The 21,662-nt window shown below is 40.8% G+C and overlaps 1 protein-coding gene across 5 annotated transcripts in view; it reads left to right on the top strand.

The window, feature by feature from the left end:
- Nucleotides 1-21,662, top strand: part of PTGFRN (prostaglandin F2 receptor inhibitor) — a 134,077-nt gene that overhangs the window by 104,598 nt on the left and 7,817 nt on the right. For 4 of the 5 annotated variants that reach the window (XR_009762847.1, XR_009762846.1, XM_061628008.1 and 1 more), the window contains exons 6-7: nucleotides 6,328-6,747; nucleotides 20,823-20,930. Coding sequence is in view for 3 of the 5 variants with exons in the window: in XM_061628008.1 (XP_061483992.1) it covers nucleotides 6,328-6,747; nucleotides 20,823-20,930 (528 nt within the window). In the remaining 2 variants the exon portion in view is untranslated. The remainder of the gene's footprint in view (nucleotides 1-6,327; nucleotides 6,748-20,822; nucleotides 20,931-21,662) is intronic. The other variant, XM_061628010.1, reaches the window with a different exon arrangement.

Genomic DNA, 21,662 nt, shown 5'->3' with positions numbered 1-21,662 from the left:
AACTAATACTACACTGACCTTTGTTCTGACTTGCATACTTTAACTGTTCTGAAATAAAGACCTGTGTTAAAAAAACATACAATACCTTCCCTTGCAATAACAAATATAACCCTTTTATTTAATGCAATGAATGCCATAGTAACTAAGTTTGTCACTGATGGCCTACATTTCTGCTACTAACCATTTAAGGCCATCTATATAATAGACACTGGTTAATCATCCTGTGAACAAAGACCATATTTTGAACTAAAAGAACTTTCTGCATGCATACATATTGAAAAATGTTTTGCTTAAAATATCTTACATATAATCGGCATTTGTCGTCCTGTGGCTGATGAACTGTTCCTAGAAAGGTTCTTAAACGGCTCAACTGATTTACACCAGTAAGGTGTCATTTGAAAGAATTGCCCGAAGGTAGTTCTTCCTTACTTAACTGAACAAGTGGAGACCTGGAATGATGCCAGTAGGGGAAGGGGCTGGATAGAATGGGGAATCTTACCTCCACTGAACCAGCTCCACAGTTGGAAATTCACAGGTTGAAGGAGTCTGTGGTGGCAAACTTAGGGTGCCAATCACCCTAAGACATCTATTAGTATTGGCTAGATACAGCTTTTATGGTATACTGATGGTCACCTTTGGATACGATTGCTTGCTTTCATGCTTGAAAGCTAGTTTCGTCTGCAGGGAGAGTTCAGTGGCTCATATTACCATATACTCGCTTACCTGTGAGGCCTTAGGAGATGGAATCAGTTGCCTTCTCTTTCCTTTGTTAACAAGTGACCAGCAAAAGTCTTCTCCTATTCCCCCACCCCCAAAATTGCTTCTTTGGTCAGATGCATGGATGACCCAGGTTTGGTTTGGTATAGAAATGTTGTGCCTGTTTTTACTTTCTTGTAAATGGTTGCAGTCCATGATGATACTGAAGTAGGGGCCAAATCAGTCCTTACTTGCATAATACTATTTCAGGGACCATTCACACGCACACCCCTGAACTGTCTCCCTGAATACAGCAGCTTAATTTTTTCCTGCAGAAGTGAGCAGCTTCATATTAGTATATAAAGCATGGAGGTGAGGGAGGAAGTGTGAGAGAGTAGGTTGACAACTTTAAATTATGGCACTAGCACCGTTCCTTGTGGAACTTGTTCCTTCCATATATGTAGCACACCACAACTCTCACTAGTATTGGAGAGCAAAGAAACAGAGAGATGGAGCAAAAAGTATGTATGTGTGCACAGACACACACATCCTGTTAAATGCCTAAAGTGTTCTTTTCTAGTATTCTGCCCTTTTTCAGCTGTTCCGCCCTGCTTAACTTTAGGGCAATGCCACCACTCAGCAGGGCAGGAAAGATGCTTTAAAAGCATGCTCTAATATTAGCCACATTCTCTGCCCAAGCAAACCACCCCTTTCCCAGGCATAACACTGACTATGCAGCTGTGCTAATTAATGTAGGGATAGCAGAAACTGTTGCATGTTTCTAGGGGTGGGGGGAAGAGTTGAGAACTGTCTATTCAAGCAACATGATTGTCTTGACACTTGAGGAATTAATTCTGCAACTTTAAAACATTTTTAATGTAGGAGGTGAGGTGGTTTGGTTCTTAACCAAGCTGCAGTTAGCGCGATGTGTTTTTTCTCTTCCTTTTGCTGTTTTTAAATAGCAGTGCACTGTGACTGCCTTTGTACAGTGCTGATTGTCATACTCTGTTTTCTCATCTTCTAGGCAGTGTTTACTCATTGTGAACACTGCTGCTTGAAAGCAAAAACACTGCAAAATATAATCATGACAACTACCTTGTGGCTCTCTTGGGGGAGGACAAAAGTATTATTGTATGTAGTTTTAATTTTGTGAAGTGTGTTGTGAGCTTGGTATATCTTATTTCCCTGTTGCCTTGTAAAAGATTCACCTTGTGTTTAATATTCAACCAGTTTTTTTATTGGAAGAAAATGGATTGCTGTACAAACAGTCTAAATGCCAAGCTAGTTCAAGTCTATAAATAAAAACTGCTTTCACGATACGTGACCTGCCTCCTTGGTCTGAAAAGCTAAAATGTATGTGATGTACCTGTGGAAACCTGTAAACACTACATGAGGGAACAGGTTGAGGAAAAAACCAATGGTCAAGCACCATTAAATTGCATATGCTAGTTTCATTCCAAGCCGTTTTACACATAGCAACAGGCTATAAATGTTTAGATTGATGACCAGTCACAAAAATATGATAAAAATACTGTATTTTGTGAATCATCAGCTTCTGTCCACCAATGCAGGACGGTGATGAAGGCAGTGGATTTGACATCCTCATGAAGGCACTGTGAACTGAAGTACTGATGATTCTTGTGAACTGATCACAAAGCCTAAATGTCTGCTTTTACATATGCTCAGTATGAGCAAAGCACCTTTGCCTGAATTAAGCTGTCTTGCTTTGTAACAAAATTTGGATTAAAACTTTTGCAAGTTCAGCAAGAAAATTATCTTCAGTGTATGCATACAAATATATATATAATCGCTATACGTAAAACATTTGGTAATATATTCAGCAACATAAAAGAAAAGCAGCCATTATAAAGGAGATAATTCATTAGATCAATGTAAGCAGCAAATATGGTCATACATCACCAAATTTATCATTAATAAATGTTCAACATTTCCTGAGAAATTGATGAAAATACATAAGATTTTCACGAACCTGAATATAATAATTTATGCATTCATGCTACAACCCAAATCCTGTAGAACCATTTAAGTAGAGATGGAATTACTTTTTTTTTCCAGTACATGGCAATTGCCATTGACAGATTAATTGTCGTCTCAGCATTGATGCATCCTTCCAAATAGTTTAACAGGCTTATTTGGGATATTGTGTCATGTGATTAATTATATTACAGCACTAACTGCCGAAACCTTTTAATTTTATTGCACCTCAAAAATATGTGTATGTAGTCTGCATGAAGTTTATAGATGTATAAATCATCTTTAGTTGATATGGTGTCAAATACCATTGATGCATGGTCTTATTAAAGTTTTCTTTCAGATTGGCTGTAATTAATGTTTTGTCTTTGTTTTTTCCTAACCCCAAATTTCTTCTTAAATATTAATTCCCAGGCCTTTTTACCATTTCTTTTGGTAGTTCATAGAAACTTTATTTTGCATTTCATTAGGAATCTTACATGTTTTGTCTATTAATAGTTTTTTCCCCAGGTGCATAGAGCAATTTCTCCAATGCTGTTGGGATCCTTACTATCCATATGTTTTTTATTGGTGCCACAATACCATGCCTTATTTGAAATAATTTATACATCTTGAGGACAAAATAATAATAATAATAATAAAATTTTATTTTTAGGCCGCCTATCTGGCCGAATGAACGGCCACTCTCTGCCCTTGGAGGTCACTGATTCATAGGGTCGCCCTAAGTCGTAATCGACTTGAAGGCACATAACAGTACATATTGAGGACAAAATGATACATCTTATTACTTATATGCCCAATGGATTCTATCTTTTTTTAAAAAACAAAAATCAGAACATAATCCTTGAGCCTTCCAAACAGAGAGAACCATTAAGGGACATATCTATTTGTTCATTATACATATGATGTAAATGGCAGCAATCCTGTATCCAAGAAAGTGGCCTGTGAGATTGAGTTGGAGGCACTGCCTGGCAGTGGCTGTGCTCCTACCTCGAGAATCGTCTCCAGAAGCTGGTGCTTGGGGAGCATTACTCGAATCCCTGGGTACTCCAATATAGGGTCACGCAGGGTTCGGTTCTGTCCCCCATGCTTTTTAATATCTATATGAAGCCGCTGGGTGAGGTCATAAGGAGATTTGGAGTGGGTTTCCAGCAATATGCTGATGATACGGTGCTCTACTTCTCCTTTTCATCTTCTTTTCATCTCCCTTTCATCTTCTTCAGGTGAGGCTGTTGATGTACTAAATCACTGCCTGGCCGCGATAATGGACTGGATGAGAGCTAATAAACTGAGACTCAATCCTGACAAGACTGAGATGCTGTTGGTGGGGGAGCTCTCTGCCCAGATGGCTGATGTCCGACCTGCCCTAGATGGGGTTACACTCCCCCTAAAGGAGCAGGTCCGTAGTCTGGGGGTCTTATTAGATCCGCTCCTGTCTCTGGAGGCTCAGGTAGCCTCGGTGGCATGGAACGCGTTCTACCAGCTTCGGCTGGTAGCCCAACTACGACCCTATCTGGACAGGGAGAACCTTGCCACAGTTATCCATGCTCTGGTAACCTCTAGATTGGACTACTGTAATGCACTCTACGTAGGGTTACCTCTGAAGACGGTTCGGAAACTTCAGCTGGTGCAGAATGCTGCGGCCAGAGTTCTTACTGGGATTAAAAAATATGATCATATAACCCCTGTCCTGGCCCAGCTGCACTGGCTACCAATATGTTTCCGGGCCAGATTCAAAGTGTTGGTTCTTACCTATAAAGCCCTTAACGGCATTGGACCGCAATACCTGGTGGAACGCCTCTCCCGCTATATATCTGCCCGTTCACTACGTTTGACATCGAAGGCCCTTCTCCGGGTTCCAATGCATATGGAGGCCCGGAGAGTAATAACCAGAGCTAGGGCCTTCTCAGTGGTGGCCCCTGAGTAATGGAACGCCCTCCCTGATGAGATACGCCTGGCGCCTTCTTTATTATCTTTTCGGCGCCAGGTAAAGACCTACCTCTTTGCCCAGGCATTTTAATTTAATTTTGTTTTAATTTGTTTTTGTCTTGATTTTGCTTCTATATTTTACAGTGTATTGTTATCATGTTTACTGTATTTTAATCTGTTTTTACCTTTTGTACACCGCCCTGAGAGCTAGAAAGCTATAGAGCGGTTTAAAAATCTAATAAAATAAATAAAATAAATAAATAACTGCCACTACCATCTCACTGTGTACACAAGACTTGACCATTCTGCCTTAAGTCCAATAACCTTACAAACGGAAGGGAGACCGTGCACAGAGTTGACACTATGCCAAATGGTTGTAAGTTGGTAACTGCTGAAATAAGGATAAGTAATGAAACATGTCCTATCTTATATTTTATTTCATTTTTATTTTATTACATTTATATACCACCTTTCCTCCAAGGCGCTTAAAGTGGTGTACATGGCTCTCCCTCTCTCCATTTCACCATCACAAGAACCCTATGAGGTAGGCTAGGCTGAGAGATAGTGACTGGCCCAAGGCCATCCAGTGAGCTTCATGGCTGAGTAGGGATTTGAATCCTAGTTTCTCAGGTCCTAGTCTAACACTCTAATCACACATAGCCAGAGATTCAGCATCCAATCATTCACAGCTATCATTCACTAAACACTAAACCCTCTAACCACTACACTGGCTCACTATAAAAATATATTTCTGCCCAGTTTCAAATTAGGAACTTTTCATATGTGAGGCAAGCATGATAAGCACTGCACTACAGAAACTGGATGCAGATCTGATAATGTTGCAAATACAAGATCAAATGGAAAACTTGGGTTAATTTTTAAAAAAGCACAGCAAGAGTGATAAGTCTACAGATTATTTATTTATTTAAAATATTTCTATCCTGCCCTTCTACCCTATAATAGGGCATTCAGGGCAGTTTACACAAATAAAATCAGACATGTGCATAATAAAATTGTAAGCAGTAAAATCACAAAAACATTAAAATAAATTAAAATAAAATACAATTAAAATACATAAAATACAATCTAACATCTTTCACTCCAGGCACGCAGAGGAGACCAGATTATCTGAAATACTGTCAATTATTGTGAGATTAATTCAGAAACTGAATAAATGCCTTATTCTAAATTAAGCTCTGGTTTGCTCAAATGTCACCTAACTCATTACATCAGGAGGTACTGTTGGTTTGGTAAAGTTAATTTTTTTCATACTTGAAGTGTACCCATGCCCATTTGTGCAGCCATTCGAATAATATTGAATTGAAGCTCTGACTATTTATTAAGGCTCAGTTAGGACTTCACTCAAGCATGAAGATTATATTCTCACTATGTAATTATTCTGCATGCCTACCTTTCCTTGATGTTTCTGTTCTTCATGTATTATCACAACTGTCACTTGGGCTGCAGTCTTGTGCATACGTGTCTGGGTGTACCATTGAACACAGTGGGAATTGTGCCGTTGGTTGGGGATGCATACTGTCCTGTGATTCTTTGTAGGTCTGTGTCTAACAGACTATAATGCACACTCCTCAATTTTTTGACGTGAAATGCAGTGCAGAATATTAGTGTGCAGCATTAATCCCTTGCTTGCTGTATGTTGGTCCATCCTTTGCTTGTGGCTTATATCTGTGCATTCTTTGCTCTTCTCAGATTATGTGCTGACTGTAGAGGCTGTGAAATTGAAGCCATTCTTCATGGCAGGGCACACCTTTGAAATGACATGCAAGGTGTCTTCCCAGAACATCAAGACTCCTCGTTACTCAGTACTTATTACAGCTGAGAAGCATCTGAATGATCAGTCGAATCCTAATGGGACCACCCGCATAATTTCTCTCAATCAAGACTCAGTGGTCAGACGGGAAGATTGGACAGACCAGGACCGGGTGGATGGTGTGGTCTTGGAAAAGGTTCAGGAGAATGAGTTCCGCTACAGGATGTACCAGACGCAGATTTCTGATGCTGGGCTCTATCGCTGTGTAGTAACTGCATGGTCGCCAGGGGGTGGAGGCTTGTGGCGAGAGGCAGTCAATGGTTTATCCAATCCAATCCAGATAGACTTCCAGACCTCAGGTCAGTACAAAGCTCAATATGTTAAGAGTTGAGAGAACATGATGGTAGTGCCTGTAACAGTGATTCACTCAGAGAAGCTGTGGTACATGGATAAGAATTTCCACCTTTTTATGCTGTTGATGCTTCATGTGTTAAATGCATGTCAGAAACTCTCAAAAGTTCCGTTCCACATCAAAATTCTAGTCATGGTATTGTGAAATAATATTTCCATAGATTTTATCACTCAGAAAATTCAGGAAATTGTGAGAGAAATGTTATTGGGATTGGGAACTTATCTTCTATCACTTTCCATGTCAATTTGATAAAGTTCCTCGAGCAGCCTTATCGAGCTGAACTTCTGTCAGTCAACCATTGTACATATTGATACAGTCACTCTCAGCCTTAATTCATCCTTTGCTGGAAGTGCCTGATGGAGCAGTGTGTTTTTTTTCTCTGTTTGTCCAATACTCTTTGGGGTATTCATAGTAGCTGCAAGGCAGCCATTTCTTACCTGGTGACCGTCAGATTTTCTGGACCTCAACTCCCAACATTTCTGACCATTGACTCTGCTACCTTAGACTTACTGGAGTCCAACAGCATCTGGAGGGCACCAGTTGGAGGAAGGCTTCTATAAGGGAACATAAATAGCTCCACATGCAACTATTCTTGTAACGTCATTCAGGAGCAAGTAGCCATGGACCACCACTACTTGCCATTATATATCTCCTCGTGTCCTGTTCTTTACTTGCTTTCTCTCAAACTTGGGAATTGATTGTTCACTTAAAACTGTTTTTGGTCCCATTACCTAATAGCTGGCACATGTACACATACGCATTGCACCCTATCCAGTTCAGCAATGCTCAGCCTCTCTTGTCAGGATACATACCATTTTTCTTTGTAGTGCCTCACATGCTAGCTGAGAGGCAGTGTTTGAAAAGGTTATAATATTGGCTATTTTCTGGAGGCAGGGACCCATTATACGCACATTGGTGTGATCAAGCTCTGTAAGTGAAATTATTTGTTGCTGGAAGCTGCAGGAGGGGAGAGTGTTCTTGCACTCAGGTCCTCCTGGGCTTCCCATGGGCATCTGGTTGGCCACTGGCCTGATCTGACAGGATCTTCTTATGTTTATTTATTTATTATTATTTGATTTATATCCCGCCCTTCCTCCCAGCAGGAGCCCATCATAAACATCATAAAACCAGACTTTAAAATAGATTAGAACAAAACATCCTTAAAAACATTTTTTTTAAAAGCTTTCAAGACTTTTTTTTAAAAGGTTAAAAACATTGGGGTTTTTTTAAAAAAAGTTTTTAAAATATATTAAAAAGCAATTCCAGCACAGAGGCAGACTGGGATAGGTCTCAACTTAAAAGGCTTGTTGAAAGAGAAAGGTCTTCAATAGACTCCGAAAAGACAACAGAGATGGCGCCTGTCCAATATTTAAGGGGAGGGAATTCCACAGGTGCCGCCACACTAAAGGTCCATTTCCTATGTTGTGCAGAACAGACCTCCTGATAAGATGGTATCTGCAGGAGGCCCTCACCTGCAGAGCACAGTGATCAACTGGGTATATAAGGGATAAGACGGTCTTTCAGATATCCTGGTCCCAAGCTGTATAGGGCTTGGTACACCAAAACTAGAACCTTGAACTTGGCCCTGTAGCAAATGGGCAGCCAGTGCAATTCTTTCAGCAGCCGGGTAACATGTTGGCGATACCCTGCCCCAGTGAGCAGTCTCACTGCTGCATTTTGCACCAGCTGCAACTTCTGGACCAACCTCAAGGGCAGCCCCACATAGAGTGCGTTACAGTAATCCAGCCTGGAGGTTACTAGGACGTGGACAACACTGGTCAGGCTATCCCAGTCCAGAAACAGCCGCAGCTGTCTTACCAGCCGAAGCTGATAAAAGGCACTCCTAGCCACAGAGGTCACCTGGCCTCTAGCAACAAAGATGGATCCAGGAGCACCCCCAGACTACGAACCTGCTCTTTCAAAGGGAGTATGACCCCATCCAAAGCAGGAAACTGACCAATTATCTGAACTTGGGAACCACCAACCCACAGTGCCTCCATCTTGCTAGGATTCAGACTCAGTTTATTGGCCCTCATCCAGCCCACCACCAAGTCCCGGCAGCAGTCAAGCGCTTGCACGGCCTCTCCTGATTCGGATGTAATGGAGAAACAGAGCTGGGTATCGTCAGCATATTGCTGACACCTTGCCCCAAAGATCCTGATGACTGCTCCCAAGGGCTTCATATAGATGTTAAACAGCATGGGGGACAAGATGGTACCCTGCAGCACCCCACAGCACAACTACCAGGGGGCCGAAAGACAGTCACCCAGTGCTATTATCTGAGAACGACCTTGGAGATAGGATCAGAACCACTGTAAAACAGTGCCTCCCATACCCATCTCACCAAGTCAGCCCAGAAGGATACCATGGTCAATGGCATCAAAAGCTGCTGAGAGATCAGGTAAGAATAACAGGGTCGCGCTCCCCCTGTCCTTCTCCCATAAAAGTCATCCATCAGGGCGACCAAGGCCAATTCAGTCCCATAACCAGGCTGAACCCAGACTGGAATGGGTCAAGATAATCTGTTTCACCCAAGAATACTTGTAATTGCTTTGCCACAACCCTCTCAATCATCTTCCCTAAAAAGGGTCAGTAGTTGTCACAAACCAATGGGCCCAGGGTGGACTTTTTGGAGTGGTTGGATCACCGCCTCTTTCAAGGTGGCTGGAACCACTCCATCCCACAATAATGTGTTGACCACACCCTAGATCCACTTGGTCAACCCCCTTCAGCAAACTTTAATAAGCCAAGAAGGGCAAGGGTCAAGATGACATGTTGCTGGTCGCATCAATGCAAGCACCTTGAAGGGAAAAAGACTCCAGTTTCCCACACACAAGCAAAATGCCAATCATAACTAACTAATAGCAGTGGGCAGGAGTGGTGTCCTTGCAGCAGCTGTAGGAGGAGGAGAATGCCACCCCATAAGCTACCGCCCCATGCGCCACTGCTGTATGTACCTATGGCCGAAAGGTTATACTACAGCCTTTTCCTTCCTTTGCTCCTACTATCCCAGTCCCCAGATGCATATTCTCTCTTTCACTGAGGCAACTGCTCTAGCTGGTGTGCTAGCTCCTCAGAAGTGTGTGCACACATGAGTGAACACTACAGATAGGGTTTGCTCTTTGGTTCTGGTCCGTGTTTTGGTTTTCACAACTGGCTTGTGGTGCCAATCCGCAACATTCCCCCCCCCATTTCCCCCCATTTTTTTTTTTTTTTGCTATTACTGATCCGCTTGTAATAGCTAACGAAATAGCTAATGCTGTTGGCATCTTTCTACTGTCGGTCTCTTGGGTTTTCTATTTAAATTTAAATTAGGCAGATCATCGCCTGTCAATTCTGCCTCTTGCCTCAGGTTACTGCAGTGCTGACCAAAGATATTAATGGTGATTGTTTTTACCTCATTGAGACAGAACTTCAAAGGATTACACATAGCAGCACTTCACAGCAAAGCTGTTTACATTAATAACGATGTCAAATTAGCTGCAGATTTTTTTCTTAAAAGCCGGTGTCACTGACAATCGCAAGCATTAGTCAAACCCGATCCGAAGACATACAAGATTTACGGATTCTGACAGAATTCGGTAACAAATCTGAAAATGCCAAAATTCACCCCCATCTCTAGTGAATACAGGGTGGAGAAGCAAGTAAGAATTACTCAACACTGTGCACAGCATCACGGTGCACCAACATTTGCTGCAGTGAACATTGAAAGTGTGAAGAAGAGATATGAGCCAAGGAGCCACAGCTCCCCAGTGTCTGAGGATGCTCATTTCCCTTTCATACAGTTTGTGTTCAGCAAATACTGTCATAGTCTCAGTGCTATGTGTACTGTGTGAAGTGGCTTTAACATGTTGCCTATCCCTGGCTTAGAACATCATCTCACAGCACTGGATCTGTTTTTCCCTGTTTTATTTAAAATAAAACCTTAGATACTTTACTGGAGAATTTCAGCCTTCAATTTGAGCTGTGCCCAACTCGGATGCCTTAGAAGCCAATAAGGACTTTGTGGAACTATTGTTATAGGAAATCTCAAAGATTTTCACATAAAAGCTTTTAGTGGTTGTTGCAGTAGATGTCTGTGTTCTTATTGATTTTTGTGTGAAGCTAGAAGGACTTATTTGGATCGGAAAACTTTCCTACCACTAGTTTGGCTTCCTGCCAGAGACATCACTTTGAATGGTTTCATGTTTCAAGAAAAGCTCTTCATGGTGTGAATGTGCAATTTAGCTGAGCTGCAGGAGATCTCTCTTTTCCCCTGTGAAAATTGGTGGCTGCACTGTTACTCCAGTGATTGTTTTTTTACTTTAGGAACCCTGACATGCAGAGGTGCTTTAAAAATGTTTCCATTATTTTTTATAGAAGAATGTGTCTCAGATTCTTTCTGAATGGGAAGCAATGTAAGTTGCAGCAAAACCAAGAAAGTCTTGTGGATTTTAAAGCTAAACAAATTTATAATATTATCAATTGCATCTGATGAAGCGAAGTCTAGTCCGTGAAAGCTTATGCCCTAATAAGTTAGTCTTTTAGGTGCTACAAAGCTTCCTTGTTTTTCCAGGGGTAGTAGAATTGCCAGCTGGCAAGGGAAAGTTTTCCTCCTCCTCCTGATTGTTGTTTTGCTGTGGTGCAATGAATGCACTTCCTTTTAAAATATAGTCTGAAGCAAGGACATCTTCTAACCGTGAGGTCATAAATCAGAACACATAAAATCTAATCTATATGCTTCACTTTGTATCAGTAAAAGGTTGTTCCCAGTTGTGGAATGAAATGACTGTTCAGTTTAATGTATTAAGTGTCTTAAAATGGGAACTATCACTAATTTGTTTAAGACTGTTTCACTGTTTAAAGTTCTAATTGTTAGCAAATGACCATTTATTTTAGCCAGCTCAAAATGTGGTGTTTTTAATTCACTCATTTGAAATAGTCTTTTAGGTACTCTGAGTTTGCTTCTCACCTCACACTGATAGGCCTGGTTTGCACCACACAGTAACCCAAACAATGACTTACCAAGACCATATGCCCTTGTAGCTTGGCTCCTCCTTGGTCCATTTTACTCTTCTACTGCACTGAGCTCAGCTAAAGTTTGACTTAATCTGTAGTCCAAACCTGGGCTCATGGTTAAGCTCTCTCCTCACAACTAATTGCACAACTAATTGTAGCAAAAGTTTGGCAAACCAGGCTATAATCTTCTACTCTTCTTTCTGTTCAGCTAATAAATAATACACATACATACACTGGACACATGTGCATGTTGGGTTTATTTAGAAAACTGTGGTGAAGGCAAGAGATGCTAACATCTATTCAAGGCCTATGTGATGGAGATACCTCATTTGGTTTATGAAATCTTTTACTGGCATGGGTACCACATCTAAAAATGTCTAAGCTTGGAAGGACAAAAAACAAATTTGACTATTAATAATATATTGATGATGGTTTGAGATGGTTTTGAGACAGTGTGGTTGTGTTCACGTTTGTACTATTCTGCTACCTGTCTCCCAACATATTGTGCTTCTAAGCAGATTTTCATATATGTCCACTTAAAGTAAGGAATAATCTACAAGTTGATAGCAGCATTGCTATCACTTATCATAGCTGTATCTGGAATTTCATGCTGATGTTAGAATACTCCAGGGTATCTTTAGGCGGTTGCCAACAAGGCTGCTGGTAATCTACAGTGCTTTTTTTCTTTGAGGAACTCTCCATCTCCCTAAGAATATGGCCTCGATAGTTCAGTAGATTTGAGAGTTGGCAACAGCGGATTGGCACTATTCTTCTGGGCTGAGGTACGAGTACAGTATGGTTCAAACTTGAAAGGAAATCTTAGAATAAAAAGATTATAGGCACAGGTATGGCTGCATAACCTGGTCTAATGAACTGTTGAGTACCCTGAAGACAAGCTGTTCTGCAGATTGCAACAGTATAGCACCAGAGGCATATAGAAAACATGTGAGGTCGAGGCCTCAGATACATCTTGTCTTACTTTCTTTATACTTTTTAATAAAAGGTTTTTGCTTTTCAATAACAAAGTAGTATGTGCCATTTCAGGGCTCTAGGTAACATGATACCACAAATTGATGTGTGTAGAAATAAACAGTAGATGAACATTTACTATAACTTTTATTACATTCTTTGACAAGAGAAGAATAACATGTTCAATATTAGTGTTGCAAGAACTGCACACAGAGGTTCTGTCCTGAAATGTTGTACAGGACTGAATACCAAATTGCCTTGCATGATGATGCTTTTCCATATGGTAACCATAAACTATTTTTAGCTTGCTTCTTCTCAGGATCCCTGTTCCAGTTCCTGCACAGATCCCCAGCAGTGAACAATTTAGCCTCCTGTATTGGCCCTCTTGTGCTGCACTTATGCAGCCCTGCTAAGCTTTCTAAATTGGGCCTAGTTCCATTTAAGTATGTACATCCCACCTAGCTAAATGAAACGGTGATAAATCAGTCATGAATTTGGGACCACCTTTTCCCTTATAGTCGAGTCAGGTCATTGCAATCTATAGGTGGGGCTCTCCAGAATGTACCTTTACCTACTGAAGATTGGTTGGCTGGGACAAAGGAGGGCCTTTTCTGTTCTGGCACCTATTTTGTGGAATGAGCTCCATATAGAGATCAGGTGAGCACTGACAAAGAGGTGATTTTGCTGACAGTTGAAGACTTCTGTTTACTCTGGTGTTCCTGACTGCTGATTGATTGATTTGGTTCTGTCTGCTGCAGTTGTTGAACATCTATGACTATCTGGCTGTTTTAACTATTGTTACTTACCTGTTTTAATGGTTTTATGTATGCTGTGAACTGCTTTGAAATTCATACATTTTATAAATGAAAAGCAGTATACAAGTTTTTAAAAGATAAATAAGATAAATATATTATGAGAACAAAGGTATGTATCCAATATAACATTAGGGCAAGGGAATTTGTCATTCCCCCACTGCAGCCTCCTTCATCCCTTCCCCCCCCCAAAGACTCTTCCTGGGGCTGGGGGACTCAGGAAAGTCTTTTAATGTGGAATGGGGCTGCAGTGGGAGAGAAGAATGGGTGGGGAAGCAAAGGCAGCTTGCACATATAGAATGATGGACGAGATGCTTCGTGCTCCTATCTTAAATGTTTTGCACAAACTGAATGCCATGTTTTGTAATACTTGTGCAATCCTTATTGGCTATTTGTGGGTGGGGAAAAGCAGCATGTGTTGAGGCCCCCAAACAATCTTCTGCAGTGTTAAACAGTCTGTCCCTCATTTGGTTCCAACATGTCCTCACAAAGCACAGTCATTTTTCAAATGAAGTGATCAATCGGGTGACAGGTCTTGCTGTGTTCTTTCCCCAAGCAATGGAGTAAAAGGTGAAAGTTGGGGAAGAATCTGAAATGGAGTTTCATGAGTTTTCTTGATGTTGGCCTTCAGATCTGGGTTACATCTGTGTGCTCATTGCAGAGCAATGTTTTGATTATCAGTTTGAAAGTGCCTAATATATAGCAAAGCTTGTTAAGGTATTGACTGAAGTCTTGATATTTAAAATGTGAATTAAACAAAATGCCTTCTGAACTAACCAAGGAATCTACTGTTGCAATCTCAGAAAGAATATCGTGGAGCTGGGAAAGGTACAGGAAAAGGCAACCAAAACAATCAAGGGGCTACTGCACCTTCTTTAAGAAGAATGGGCACTTTTTAGTTTAATAATAATAAAGCCGCTAAGGGGGAACATGCTGGAGGTTTGCAAAATCATGAATGGTGTGGAGAAAGTGGATAGAGGAAAGTCTTATTATTTTTCTTGTACATCTAGAACTTGGGTTCATCCAAAAAAAACCTAATTTCATCCAAAGAAACTAGTACTTCCTTTTATCTGTCCTGAATCTCAAGCCATCTGTGCTTAGGTAACTTCTGAAATGTGCTGCTGCAAGATATGTAAATAGACACTAGCTTAGATAGCTTTAAAGGGAAGGCTGGATTAAGGAAAATGCTATGAGTGGCTGCTAGTTGTGGTGGCTGTATGCAGTCTCCTTGTTCAAAGGTAGTATGCTCCTTGAGCACTAGCTGCTGTGGGGAGGATTTCAGGATGTTAGTCTAGATGGGGCTTTTGGTCTTATCCAGCAGGGCTCTTCTTATGTTCATATGACACAGTCATATTTAGCTGTTTCCTGCTTTTCTGAGGCAATGCAGAAAAGTCTGTCAGCCTCTTTCCCCGTCTCCACTACCCAGGCCCAGGATAGTGCTTTAATAATTCTGGTGTGGCTTCTTCTCAGTTGCTGGCTTGAAATAAATGCCACAGCTAAAACACAGAACATTTTGTTTTTGTAATATCTGTTGCTGTGTGATTAGTGCTAGTTAAAAGAATGTATACAAAAAAAACAGCTGGTGGTTATGGCTGGAATTATGGCGGGCTGGTAGGGAAAGGCCTGTTAAATGACAAGATAATAGTAGCTTCACTCTAAAATTGCAAAGTCTGATGCCAGGGTAGATATGAGTAATATTTTGGATTAGGAAAGGCTTGTAGATCACCTCAGTTTTTCCTATAGCTCATATTGTGGGCAGAGTGTTAGATTCCCTGTTCAATGCAGCATTGGAAGTTGCATTCTTATGAACTTGCTGCTACTGACTGTTGGACCTGGTTTTGTGTGTCTCTGTTTGTCCCAGTGGAGGATATATTTTAAGCTAATTTGTTTCTTTGGCACTGCATTTCAGGGAAGGCCACAGTTGTTTCAAGCTGGGCCCCTCAATGTATAATTAGTTGTGTGAGGATGTGATCAGCACAGAGATTGTGTATTTTCCTGTCTTCTCACCAGTGCCGGATTTAGGCATAAGCTAAACAAGCTACAGCTTAGGGCCTCACAATCCGCAGGGGCCTCAAAAAATTTCAGAATTTTTTGGGGGTGCTTTTAAAATTTTATGTGTACTGAATATATATATATATATATATGGTGTGATTTTTTAACAAAAGGCCTCCAAGCTTTATATAGCTTAGGGCCTCACCAAGTCTAAATCCGGCACTGCTTCTCACTTCCCCCCTTTTTTCAGTGTGGACTGATGTAAAATTAAATCAATTGTAAATTGATAAGTAGGTAAAACCTGACTTATATCACTTTTCCCCACTGATACTTCATATATCATGGTAGGCCTACGAATCTACAGTTATGTCTTACAATTATTTCAGCAGAACTCCTTTCTCCCCCCTTCCCTTGGGGCAAGCCATATTTCTATAAGAAGTTTTTTTATTTCTCAAAAAATGGCTCCCATTCTCATATTACCATATTTTTCCTTTAAATATTTTTCCTGTTTCATAAATTTAGTGCCATTTATAAAGGCTATAAAGACTATTATTACATCAGAATACTTAATAAAATAACAAAAATAAACAAGCAATAGAGAATGAAAGTACATTTATAAAGTGATTATTATATCTGCAAACACACTTTTATCCTGAATATGAACACCTGTTGGGAAATCAGCACAAAGAAACCTTTTAATGCTGAAGTCCTAATACTACCTTTATTAGAACCGGCTAAAATATCACAAAATAGTTCTCCAGAACACTTCATTGCTGCATTTTGTTTGCCACCCTAGCTTTCCCTGTGATCACAACTTGAGTAAAAACTAGATGTGTTCTTAAGATACACATGCATTCTTTGGAGGCTGGAATTTATCAATATAATCTCCTGTTATACATATTGGTGTATTCCTTAAGATAAGACTTGTACAATATCTCTAAAAGTCATGTGTGGGGTTTGCACTTCATTGCCCAGCTGATTTGTAAGTTACCAGCTTGTCTAGGTGCTCTTTTTGGAACTTTGATGAGGCCCAAAGGTCAGCAGCTAACAGGCTGTAGTAGCTGGGTTATGCTTGCCTCTCTTTTTCAGAAGGTTTGTGTTTATAGTATTTAACATTCAGCGGGCACTTCTAAGTTCCTGGGAAGGGTGATTGAGCAGCCACTGGATCCTGCAGATCTCCCTCTACCTGTGCAGTGAAGAAGACCCATGGTCAGGTGCCTTCCTGGTGTGATTATGGAAAGCTGTGTTGCGCTCAGGAGTGGGACATTCAGGGTCCCCCAACACCCCACCCCCAACAAACAGGCCTTGAAACATGCCAATCCTGGAACTGGAAAAAGTTACTTTCCACCCTCTGTTCTTACTGTAGCAAGCCAGCAGGGTTCTGGATAAGGCAGATTGCTCTGTCCATGTTTCTTCCACTTTCTCCTCCCTCTAAATTCACAAAATTAAACCTGTTTTATGCATAGAACATTCTAAGTGGCACTGAATGAATACAAGGAACACCTCCCATTATTTTTGCTTTAAGTATTGACTGTAACTTCTAGGGAAGTACTGTCATTATGGACATAAAGTTGGTTTTCCTCTTTTCCATTTATAGGCTGATAAGGCACTAGAAAATGCTGTAATTCCCTCTAAACTTGATACAGGATTAATTTAATGCAACTATTTTTGTCTGAACTGGAAACCATATAGAACAGATTTTTATGACACTCTTCAAATATAGAAATTGCTTTATCAGTACAAAAATTCAGCAGAGAGGAAGAAAATGTGACTCTTATATTTATATATGTGAATAAATGTCTTGATTATCCAGATTCATTGCATCCACTGTGTTATTGTATGACTCTTGTGTAAAAGGGTGTTTTAAAAATACTTGGGCTTTTGTTGTGCATCCTCCTTATCTCTTGCCCTAGTTACTTAGACAAATTTAATCTCCTACTCTATCATGCAAAAATGTAATTTAAGAGAGAAAATTAAGGACACTGTTAATTTTGAATATGGCTAGGAAGGGTTCACTGAGGTAGTAATTACTTCTACCAGACTTGAATTTGGCCACAGTAAAATGTCTGTATGAGGCAGAAATGTACATCAGGTTTTCCTTCCTTTTTTAAAGTATCTTAATTTAAAAAAATATTTGCAATACAGAAGTTTGATTTCTATGGCTGATTCAGCATAGACCAAGAAAAAATTAACATAGTTTGTAAGCTGCCTAACATCCTTAACAGAAATTTGCTTTGCTGTTCAGTGTGTCCCTTGAGAATATTGATCTGACCTGACTATAAGAGAAACAGTACATATTGGTGTACTAGTTCCGCAGGAAAGAATAGAAAGCTTCACAAAGACTAAGACCATGTTGCAGGAGCATGTAGCTTTTCTCCTTGGAGGCTGTGAGTTTCAGCACCATGGGGATGGGTTGGGGATGAGAGATTTCTTAACCTTTGTATTGATCTTTATAAGCTGCTCTGCGAGTCTTTTTAGCTGAAGAGTGGGGTAAAAAAGCCTTAAATAAACCAAAATTTCCAGTCACTTTTTTTGCTCAAAATCTCCCTCCCTGCCTCTTATTTGCTTTCTGCTCTATGAAGATAAAGATACAGATTAACAGGTACTGGTTCATCTCATGTTGGTTCCCCACAAAAAAATGTCAATGACTGAAACAAAGGGTTTCTTAATAAGAATGACCCAGGTCTAGAAAATGCAACCTTTTACACCAAAAATGATAGTACAAATTCATTTAATGAAGAATGAATGGAGCAGGGTGATGTTTGCAGGTGTATAGCACACCAGTCCTAAACATTTGGATCACTTCCAGGTGACCTGTACACTGACCATTCATTCTGATTTGTTTCCACACATTCTGATTTGTGGGGTAGTTATACTGTGTTGCATGAAATAATTGTTATAGCACATTTTCCAGTGCATTTGTATATGCACTTTGTTATTGTAAAAAGTCTGATTGTTTTTAAGGGGGGAGTAGGTTTGTTGTGTAACAGCACCAAATCTATTTTACTTTTGCAACCTGAATTGTTGATGTGCAATTGTCACTGTTTTGCAAATGGGATTCAATCTGGATACAGCCTTACACAGAGCATCATGTCTTCGTGGAGTTTCATTGGCATCTCTCTCAATTCAAACTGCTCTAATTAAACTAGTGTTACTTTAAACCATAAAATATTCTCATATCACTCTTAACCACATTTATTGTCATCTTCCCCTCATAAACTCTCTGAATCCATTGAGAACATCATCCACCCTCTTGAATAGGCACAAAACTGTGGCTTTCTCTGACTCCTCTCCCTCGTTTCCCTTCCCCCCAAATTAGTCTGTCAAATTAGTCTGTCACCAAATCATGCTTTTCCATTACATCCAGGCAAACATACATCCCTTCCTTTTCTCCTTACCAAATCTTTGGTGCATGCCTTGGTCATCTCTCACTTTCATTATTTATTTATTATTTGGTTTATATCCCGCCCTTCCTCCCAGCAGGAGCCCAGGGCAGCAAATTTGATTACTCCAGTCTCCTCCTCTCTGAGCTTCAGCGGTGTTACCTTTTGTCACTTCTATCCTGTTGCCCAAATCCACCTCACTAGTCATTCTGACCACATTACGGCCTCCTTAAACCCCTGTACCTACTTCCTTTCTGCTCTGGGATCCAGCACAATTTTCTCTCCCTTAGCTTCTCAAAGCCCTTCATGTCCTTTGTGGCTTGCCCCTTCTCTCACTGCTGTTATACTCCTGCCCATGGCCTTTGCTTCTCCACCACTACCCTCAACCATCGGAAAGTCTTGTCTGCAAGCGTTCTCAAATGGCGCTCCCTTCCCCGCACCCGCCTGTTGCCTCTTAGCTGTTCTGGGAGGCAACTCCATATATATGTGGTACTCTCCCCCTTACATCCTTCAAATCAAAAACCCATTTTTTCTGCAAATGTGGCTCAAACCTCTAGTTTCTATCTAGGTCTAAGTACATTTTGTTGCAATATATGAATATTCTCCCCCTATTTATCATGGACTCCAACTTCCATCTCCTTTTATGTGTTGATGTATAGATTGTAAGTCTCACAGGGCAGGGACCTCTCCTCTTTTCTTTGTAAAGCACTGTGTACGTAGATGGTGCTAAATTTAACAACTAGTATTCTGCTGATGGAGTTCAAGCAAATACTCCAGAGCCAGCTTTACCATTAGGCAGAGTGAGATGGCGGTGCCTTAGTTGGTGGATGCTGGGTGGTGGCCCCCATGGCCATTCCTTCTGGACTCCTCTAGAGGTTTCCCTGGCTTCCTTCAACTATTCTCACCCTCCTCAGATAGCCCCCAGCAACCATCTGTTGTTGTTTCTGGGCTGGCATGTTGTCTCACCAGGCATGTGGTCACCTTCTCCCGGTTCATTACAAGAGGTGCCACTGGGAAAGGCCTTTGACTAGATGAGTAAGCAGAGTGGCAGCCAGCCCAGGCCATACATTTCAGCAGGCATCAGACCTGTGCATGCATTTTTTTTGCTCACATGATGCACACTGATATTAACACTGCATTTGTTTCAATGGAGAACGAGCAGGTGCCAGACAGAGCCATGAGTGAGCTGTGGTAAGGTTTAGAGGGCAGAACTGCATGTGTGCCTGGAGCCAGCCCTTGAGTGTGGTGGAGGATGCTATCCCATTACCAGTCTGATTGGCTCCAGTTTGTAGAAAGGAGGGGGGGCGTTGTCTTGTCCTTTGCTTTAGGAAGCAAAATGTCTTGGGATGGCCTTGGCACACTTATTAAAAATTATATCCCCAATATAATCAAAATGTGCCTGTAATATCATTTGATTCATAGTACTTCATTGATTCCTAGTTTTAATGTTGCCAAGCTGAACAGCAAAGCAGTGATGTTGGGGTACAGATAATAGCTAGCCTACACAGCTCTCCTTATGTTCTCATAAATGTCAGCACTGGAAGTGTGGAGTATTGTTGAATTTGGTAATGCCATAACGACTAATTTCATTGGTGCAGAGCACAAAAAATGTTACCAGTGCTGAACAATTCATGCTCCCACCTTCTCCGGTTTTGCTAAGTACCTTTTAGAGCCATGAGCTTTGGTCAGATGTAAGTGATGAATGCATGTTGGGTTCTGAAAATCTTCACATACTAGATCAGACTGGCTGTTCATAGGTAATGTGTTATTTATTTTGTTTGTTAGTCACCTCATACCCAACGTTCTGTAGGCATACAAAAAGTCCTACAGGGAAAATGGGATAAAATAGCTTCTTTTTTTCTTCATAGGTCCTGTTTTCAATGTCTCAGTGCATTCAGATAGTCCAACAGTTTATCGAGGAGAGCTGGTGAATTTAGTTTGCATCATCACCATTGAAGGAACAGCACTTGATCCAGGTATGATTTGAATTTTTGGAGTGATAATTGCTTTTCCTTTTTTCTTTTTATTACTTGAACATACTGGCAGTTCAGTACTTTCAAATAGTAGCTGGAATCAAGTGATCCAATCATGGAAAACTTGTAAGACTAACCCTGTTTAGCTTCACCCTTTATCTGACTTCTTATAATCTGAGTTGGATTATAATTAGCAGCTGCATATGCAAGGTGCTGCCATGGTTGGGGGAGTGCCAGTTTCACAGGCATACCGGGGAGCTTTGGATCTGACTTTTCTATGAAAGCACAGATGAAGTCAATGGAGCCCTAGATCTTGTGGAAGTCAGCAAATGGGATCCACAGAGGTCTAGTCTCTAAAAACACCTGCCACAATTCTACACTTGGTTATCCACTGTTTATGCATGTCCTCTCTACATACTGAGAGACACCAGCTGTTTACTCAGCTGTCAAAACAGAATGAAAACTGTGGGCAAAAGTTTTGCCATGCACAATTGGAGATGGCTCCTAGAAGGCACAGGATTTCTGGATGATTTCAGGCCACTTTGTAGTAGTTGCCCATGTAATTTTGAACATTGTTGGCTATTATTTAACAGTCACTGTCATATTGGCTAGTTTAGCAGTGAGCTGAGATTTTTTGTTCACTACATGAGGTCTCTGATGTCTCAATTGTGAATGAAACTCTGTCTTGAACTGCAGATCTTTAATATTTAACCTTGGCAAAACAGTATATCTGAG

This window comes from Rhineura floridana, chromosome 5 (assembly GCF_030035675.1).
Source record: "Rhineura floridana isolate rRhiFlo1 chromosome 5, rRhiFlo1.hap2, whole genome shotgun sequence".
Classification (NCBI taxonomy): Eukaryota; Metazoa; Chordata; class Lepidosauria; order Squamata; family Rhineuridae; genus Rhineura; species Rhineura floridana.
The sequence above is the reverse complement of the archived record's forward strand: the minus strand, read 5'-3'. Positions and strand labels throughout refer to the sequence as shown.